This window comes from Vicugna pacos, chromosome 19 (assembly GCF_048564905.1).
Source record: "Vicugna pacos chromosome 19, VicPac4, whole genome shotgun sequence".
NCBI lineage: Eukaryota > Metazoa > Chordata > Mammalia > Artiodactyla > Camelidae > Vicugna > Vicugna pacos.
Genome location: NC_133005.1, coordinates 1005122 through 1013033, shown reverse-complemented (window position 1 = coordinate 1013033; position 7912 = coordinate 1005122). Strand labels below are relative to the sequence as shown.

Below are 7912 nucleotides of genomic sequence, written 5' to 3'. Positions count from 1 at the left end.
TAATTTATCTGAGAAAGAGTTTAGAGTAATGATGGCCAAGATGATCAGAGAACTCAAGAGGAGTATAGATGCACAGAGTGAAATTTTTAGCAAAGAGTTGGAAAATATAAAGAACACCCAAACAGAGGTGAAGAACACAATCACGGAAATGAACAACACACTAGAAGGAACCAAAATGAAACTAAATGAGGCAGAAGAACAGATCAGTGAGCCAGCAGACAGATTAGTGGAAATCACTACTGCAGAACAGAAAAAAGGGAAAAGAATAAAAAGGAATGAGGATAGTTTAAGAGAACTCTGGGACAACATGAAGCACTCTAATATTTGCATTATGGGGGTCCCTGGAAGAGAAGAGAAGAGAGAAAAGACCTGAGAAAATCTGGGGGGAGATAATCACCGAAAACTTCCCCAACTTGGGAAAGGACACAGTCACCCAAGTCCAGGAAGCGCAGAGAGTTCCACACAGGATCAACCCAGAGAGGGACACACCAAGGCACATGGTCATCAAACTGACAATTAAAGATAAGGAAAAAATATTAAAATTAGCGAGAGAAAAGCAACAAATAACATACAAGGCAACTCCCATAAGGTTATCAGTTGATTTCTCAGCAGAAACTCTACAAGCCAGAGGGGAGCCCACGATATATTTAAAGTGATTCAAGGGGAAACTTCCAACCAAGAACACTCTGTCCAGCAAGGCTCTCGTTCAGACTTGACGGAGAAATCAAAAGCTTCACAGATAAACAAAAGCTAAAAGATTCCAGCACCACCAAGCCAGCTTTACAACAAATGTTCAAGGACCTTCTCTAGTCATCAAAGCATAAGAAAAGGGAAAAGAAGAAAGAGAAAAAAAAAGAGAGAAAGATCTACAAATATCGCTTTGGCTGTTTGGGGTCTTTTGTGTTTCCTTATAAATTTTGGAATTGTCTGTTCTAGTTCTGTGAGGAATGTTGCAAGTACTTTGATGGGGGTTGTGTTGGATCTGTGGGTTGCTTTGGGTGGTGTGGCCGTTTGGATAGTGTTGATTCTTCCAATGCAAGAGCACAAGAAATCTTTCCATTTCTTTGTGTCATTTCAGCTTTCAGAGTACAGGTAACCTCCTTGGTTAGGTTTATTTCTAGGTATTTTGTTGTTTTTGATGTAATGGAAATGTCTCTGCCAGTTTTAAAATTCTGGTTTTTGAACTGAAAAAAAAGTGAATGAAGGGCCACAAATGGCAAAATATCCTTCTTTCTTATGGGTGAGCTGGATTCCATTCCGTATATATATATATACACACACACTGCATCTCCGTTGTCTATTCATCTATTGATGTGCACTTGGGATGCTTCCATATCTTGGCAATTATAAATAATGTTTCTGTGAATAGTGGGGTGTATGTATCTTTCTGAATTAATTCTTATTTTGTGGTTGGCTTTATTCCTTTGATAACTATGTAAGTTTAAAAAGCTAAAGCTCTGAACGCTCTTGGAAACAATGAACAGTACATATGTATAAATTAAAAGATGTATGTGCAGTGAAAAAAGAGATCTATCAAGCCATGAACGACCTGAAAGAGACCTATTACTAAATGAAAGAAGCCAGCCTGAAAAGTGTACAAACTGTACGATTCCAACCAAATGACATTCTGGAAAAGGCACAGCTTCAGAAACAATAAAAAGATCGTGGTTTCCAGGGGTTTGGGGAGAGGGAGGGAGGGAGGGATGAACAGATGGAGCACAAGGGATTTTTAAGGCAATGAAAGTATTCTGTATGGTACCGTAGTGGTGGCTACACGTCATTATGCATTTGTCAAAGCCCATAGAATGTACAACAGCAAGAGTGAACCCTCGGTGTAAACTATGGACTTCGGCTGGTGATAATGTGCCCATGTTGGCTCAGCGATCGAACCAGACATGCCACCCTGACGAGGGACGTCGAGGGGAGGGGAGGATGTATGTGCGGGTGGGGAGGGCTGTGTGCGAACTCTCTGTATTTGCTGCTCAGTTCTGCTGTAAACCTGAAAACTGCTCTAAAAGAATAAAGTCTATTAAATAAATAAACTTAATTACCACCTCCCCTAAAAAAAAGCTTTAAAAAAAGAATTAAAATTTTTTTAAAAGATGAGGAAACTGTAGGTTAGCATCTTCCCACATAGTTGGTAGAGGGGATTCTCACCGGGGCCCCACCTGAAACAGGGTCTCAAAGACTCCAGATCTTTGCTAGGGAGAATCGAATTCGAAAAAAATGGTTCTTTCAAAGCTCCAGCCTCCTCCAGCAGGTGGAGACCTGGGCGGAGACCGTCACCCCAGTTCACCTGTGCGGAGGGCGGCCCGTTGGCGTTCTGCCGGGTCCCCTCGCGTCTCACCTTTCTGTGCACACCAGCCCGGGCTCCGCATGCCGACACCTGTGCCCCTCCCCTCTGGCTGCTCACTGTGCGCTCGGGCCACCCCAGGCCAGAGGTTCCAGGGAACTGGTGCACCTAAGAGCTGTCCTGCAGCCAGTGACTGGCCAGGGCTGCGGGATAAACGCCGGCTCCCTCTCCCTGCAGGTCGATGGATGCTGCGTGCACGTGGGCGCGCGTTTTCCACAGCGTCTCCATGATATTAAACCCCAAGGGTTTAGCCTGAGCCCTTGGGCGGGACCTTGCTATCCCTGCTGGACGTGCGTGAGGACGGCTGTGACCTAGGGAACTGCCGGCAGCCGTCCGGAGAACACAGGAGGGGGTCGCGTGGGGACACGAGCCGGGCGACGCTGTCTGCAGTCCTGACTCGAGCTGTCGGGTGGGGGATGCTGACTCCTCGCCACCCAGGTGACACCCTTGGGGGGGGCCCTGTGACGCGGCGTTCCTGGTCCCAGTCCTCCATCCTCCCTCTGGAGGGAGTCCTCTCTCGGGTTTGCTGGGGAGAATGAACGGGGATTGCAGCGTACGTCCTCCTCCTTCCCGCAGGGGCCCACCTTGCCCTGGGCCCTCTGGGCGAGAAGTCCCTCTGGGAAGACACCTGCCCTGGCCCAGCATGGCTGATCCGGGGGTGTGGGTCTAATTGCAGAGTTTGGGCTCAGAAAGTGCACGTGATGGCAAAAATGAGGCACAGCTCCCAGCCTGGCCCTTGTCGGTGACGACGCCCTGCTCGTCTCAGCTACTCGTGTCACGTCCCCTCGTTCCACACGTCAGGCAAAGGAGGTCCTTTGGGCCCCTCAGAGGTGCCCCACAGGTGTCCGCGCCAGCACCCTCCGCTGCTCACTCAGGTAATCGGAGCGTCTTCCCTCCTCCTTCTGCTTTTTCTCATCTTCTCCTTCTTATTTTGAAATCTAGAGAATCCCACTCGATATGAGAACAAGGCTGAAATTCTGCTGTCATTCAGGAACGAGCCATCAGACCAAGAATTACACCTGCCACCCCTCTTGGACCCCAAAGCTGCGCTAGCGGAAGAACTCAGACCGTGTCATCACGAGCTGAAGCATTTGGGGGGCGGGAGTGGAATCACAGATGTTCCGAGCGCTAGGAGAGGAGGCTGACCAGCATTTATTTTCCACACGAGCGCTGCGGTCGACGTCAGGTACTGGCACACACAGTGACTGCTGGATGTGCGCTGGGACCTCTAGCCGTCGGTGCAGTTTTTGGTCAGAATTTTATACTTTTCAAACCAGGGCAAAACAGACACTGAGAAGAAGCAATCGATTTTCTAAAAAACAAAACAAAATGTGAAATAGGTCTACCTGCAGGCTGAGAACTTTACAGGGGAAAGAAGCCGGAAACACCAGTGCCCTGCCTGCAGCCCCCCGTGGGGCCATCATTGTTTTGATTTCAGTGACTCGATAGCGTCGCTGCTTAACTCATCCCCCAAACGTCCTTCTGCTGCGGCTGGAAGTGGGGACTGGAAGCAAAGTGTCCCCCGCCCACACCCACCATGCGGCCACGGCCGCTTCTCCCCTTTTCCACCCCAGGTGCTCCCCGCACACTTCCCGGGCGGGGCCCTCCTCCCCTCCTGGCCCCACTTCCGCCCGGTCCACCATCTTCCCTCTCCTCCTCCCGCCCTCCCATCCTCCCAGCCTCACGTCCCCTTCCTCCCCCGCCCAGTTCCCTCCGAGGCCCCCTCCTCCCCGCCTCCCTCGCCCCCACAAAGGAGGGTCACGCAACATATTTTGCACGTTGTTGTCACTTCTCAGCGCGACTTCACCTTCTTTCTCTTGGTTGGAAAGCCCGGGGCTGCGGTGAAGCGGGGTCCAGGGGAGGAAGAAGCGCTTACAGTTCCCCTAAACAGAGGTCTGAGTGCTAACTCTGGCTTGATCTCTCACACCTATCAGCTTCTCTCATTATACTCCACTGTTACCGTCATGATCTCCAGGGAAGAACTAGGAAAGTCTGACTTGCTAGATTTTGGAGAATTCTCCACGTAGGTGGAGCTCACAGATGGACATGTGTCTGTGCTGAGAACACGGAGACCTTTACAACCAGGGTGACCGTGGAATTTATGAGACAAACCAGGACACAGTGTAAGCAGGTGGGAACGCTGTTAACAATGATGCTAAGAAGCTGTACACAAACCAGGACGCTCCGAACAGACATGCCCCTGACTGCCCTCTGTTAGCTCATCTGGGTAAAGAGAGGGCTTTGCAGGGCTGCTGGGACTTGAGACCTTCAAGGCCCCAAGACCGTGGGCCCGCCAGACCATGCTGTCCCAGATGGCCGGGGTCCAGCCGGCCGCCCCAGATGTGGACACACTGGGTAGGGGCGGTGGCCCCCCGAGCGGGTCACGGGCCTGCGGATTTGTCCCCTCCCTCCCCCGCCCCAACACCCTTGAAATGTCTCTGAGCCCGCTTCCCCATCCCTCCTCCTCGTCACTGGATGGAAGGGGCAGAGGCCGCAGCCCAGCCTCTGTGAGACTGTCAGGCTGACGTCCAGATTTTTAGTGGAAGCTCCGGCGAGGTCCCCCAGCTGCTAAATTGGTAGGACAATCATTACTTCCTTCGACCTCAGCGTGTCCCCCCGCAGCTCAGTGACCTGGGCTCCCCCCTCCAGACCCCTCAACTGCCCCGAAATCCTTCCAGCCGTAAAGGCACAGAGCCCGCCGGGCAGGGTCCTGGTCCCTCTCTCCATCACTTCTCCGCCTCGAGAAAGGAGGTGCGAGGTGTGTGTTCTTCTCAAGCAAGCTGGGTACCTCCCCAGTACTCCCACCCCCCTCACCCCAAGCCACAGGGGGAGCCACGCAGAGGGGCGTGGCCCGCACCTTGTAGAGCTCCCCGTCCTGAAAGCTGCAGTTGTTGGCCTCTGACTTGAAGCAGACGGTCCTGCGCATCTCAGCGTTGATGTGGTACTCCATGTGGTCGGTCAGCTGCGGGGGCAAGGGGCAAGGAGATGAAGGGCCACCAGCCCTTCCCTGTAGGGCCGCCCTGGACGGACTGGGGCTCCTCCCTCCTCTTCCTGTCTGCCGCCTGTGCTGCCCTGTCCTCCGGGGAGAGCTCCCCAGAAGTCACCGCTCGGGCAAAGTCACCCTGGGGTGGCCTGCGTGATGCCCACTGCTGGCCCACGGCAGGGAGCAGGAGCCCCACCAGCGTGGAAACAGCCTGAGCTGGGCATATGCGGCGCAGCCGGGCGCCCGGAAAACAGGCACCGGGTGGCGGCGGGCAGCTGGGGTCCTCAGCTGTGCTGGGCCGGCCCTGGTCCTGCGCATCCCCTGCAACCGCTCCAGGGAATTTCTGTTTCTCTTAAAACGCCCGCTTCTGACTAAACGGGGCCAAGCTGACCGGCGCAGCCCCAGCCCGCGGCGCCCTGGCAGGGCTGGTGAGGGGAGGGGACACTGACCTTCTGCACGACCTTGGGGACCCGCACGACCCGGAAGTTGTACTTGTCCTCACTCTTCTTGTTGAACTCCTTGGTCACGTAGTCCAGGGTGGTCACCACGACGGACGCCGATGCAGGCACCTCCCGGACACTGATGAAGGTCTTCCTTCTTGTTTGGTAGGTGAGGGCCACCAGAGCCCCCACGACGGCCAGCAGCAGTCGGGGGCCCTGCGGGGCTCTGGTCATTGTCGCTGGGCGGGGGGCCTCTTCCTCGGGCTGCCAGAGCTGGTCAGCGTGCTGGCCGCTCTGCTCGGCCGGATTTAAGCCAGCCCGGGGCGGGGGGACACCTACGCTCCCCTCCCCAGTCCAGATCTGCATTCACGCCTGTGGGGAAGGCGGGCAGATGGCAGCTGCAGGCTCAGCGCACCCACCACCTGCTGCATCCCTCGCAGCTGTTGCACACGCACGCACCCCGCCCCTCTCGGCTGCACACCCTCGCCCCTGCCCAGTATTTCTGGGTGGGAGCCAGGCCGGGGCTTCTGTCCACAGAGCTCGGCTCAGCCAGGGCCGTGGGAGGCCTGGCGCACAGGAAGGGACCGGGACGCGGGGGCGCGGGGGCACAGGCAGAGGAGCGAGACGAGCTGGACTCCACCCCCTCCTGTGCCCCTGATCTTCCCGGGCTGTCCTTCCGATCGTGCCCTCCCCCACCTCCCTGGCTGGCGGGACACAAGCTCGCTCACACGCTCAGACCTGGGCATCGTCTGCCTGCCCACGTGGGAGGTGCCTGCCCTGCCCCGGAGAGCTGTGCTCCCCAGAAAAGGGAGGGTGGGCCCCGAATGGGAAGCTGCGGGTGTAGTCGTGACGCTCTGTGTTCACGTCCCACCGTCCCTGAGGCTGGACCCTCCGTGGCACTGGGACAATGCTCAGCCTCAGTCCAGAATCCAGGTGCCGGTCTCTTCAGATGCTTGGAGCTTAGACGGTGTCTTGAGCTGCCCTTCTCCCTCCTGGGGCCGCGGGTGGGCAGCGGGGCAGACAGCTTCTCCTAGCTTCTCCTTCTGTCTCCTGTCCGTCCTCTTCTGCCTCCCCATCTCACCACATGCCTCCTAGGCCCCCCGGAGCCAGAAGAGGAGCCAGAAGAGGAAGAAGGGGAGGGACGGGGAGCTCTGGCCGCAGGGCCCCGGGCCCTGTGAAGTCTGGAGCCGACTGCAGTGTGGGTCCCTCCCCGGCTCCCCCCACCACCGGCCCCTGCGGGAGCCTGCCCCCCCTGGCAGCTCGCTGGCGTCTTGCGGCCGTGGGAATGAGTTACCACCCAGGCTGGCTTCAAACAGAACATGTTTTGGGGGTTTTTTGTTTGTTTGGTTTTGATTGTTTTCTTTTTTTTAAGAATTGAGTTATAGTCACTTTTCAGCGTTGTGTCAGTTTCTGGTGCGCAGCACAGTGCCTCGGTCGCACACGCACATACATGTATTCATCTTCACACTTGTTTTCCCCGTGAGCGACTGCAAGTGTTGAATATAGTTCCCTGTGCTGCACAGTATAAACTTGTGTATCTGTTTCATACATACCAGTCAGTATCTGCAAATCTCAGACTCCCAGTGTATCCCTTCCCACCCACCTCCTCCCCGCTGGCAGCCACAAGTCTGTGTTCTATGTCTGTGAGTCTGTTTCTGTTTTATATATACGTTTATATATATAAGTTCATTTGTCTTTTTGTTTTTTTAGATTCCACATATGGTTTGGTGCAGCTATTGTGGAAAACAGTATGGAGATTCCTCAAAAGACTAGGAATAGACTTACCATATGACCCAGGAATCCCACTCCTGGGCACATATCCAGCAGGAACCCTACTTCAAAAAGACACCTGCACCCCAATGTTCATAGCAGCACTATTTACAATAGCCAAAACATGGAAACAACCTAAATGTCCATCAACAGATGACTGGATAAAGAAAATGTGGTATATTTATACAATGGAATACTACTCAGCCACAAAAAGGAATAAAATAATGCCATTCGCAGCAACATAGTTGGACCTGGAGATTATCACTAAGTGAAGTAAGTCAGACAGAGAAAGAAAAATACCACTTGATAGCACATGGTTTAAAAAATCTCACTGCCCTGGAGATCAGAAGTCCTAAAACCCAGGTG

At 54.1% G+C, this 7912-nt stretch overlaps 1 protein-coding gene across 1 annotated transcript; it reads right to left on the bottom strand.

Annotated features, from left to right (window-relative positions):
- Positions 1-3487: 3487 nt before the first annotated feature.
- Positions 3488-6451, bottom strand: CST11 (cystatin 11). Its single transcript, XM_006205067.3, has 3 exons — positions 5786-6451; positions 5211-5315; positions 3488-3665 (listed from the first exon to the last, which is right to left on the bottom strand). The coding sequence occupies exons 1-3, from the start codon at positions 6140-6142 to the stop codon at positions 3582-3584; spliced, it is 546 nt and encodes a 181-aa protein (XP_006205129.2). The 5' UTR covers positions 6143-6451; the 3' UTR covers positions 3488-3581.
- Positions 6452-7912: the final 1461 nt, after the last annotated feature.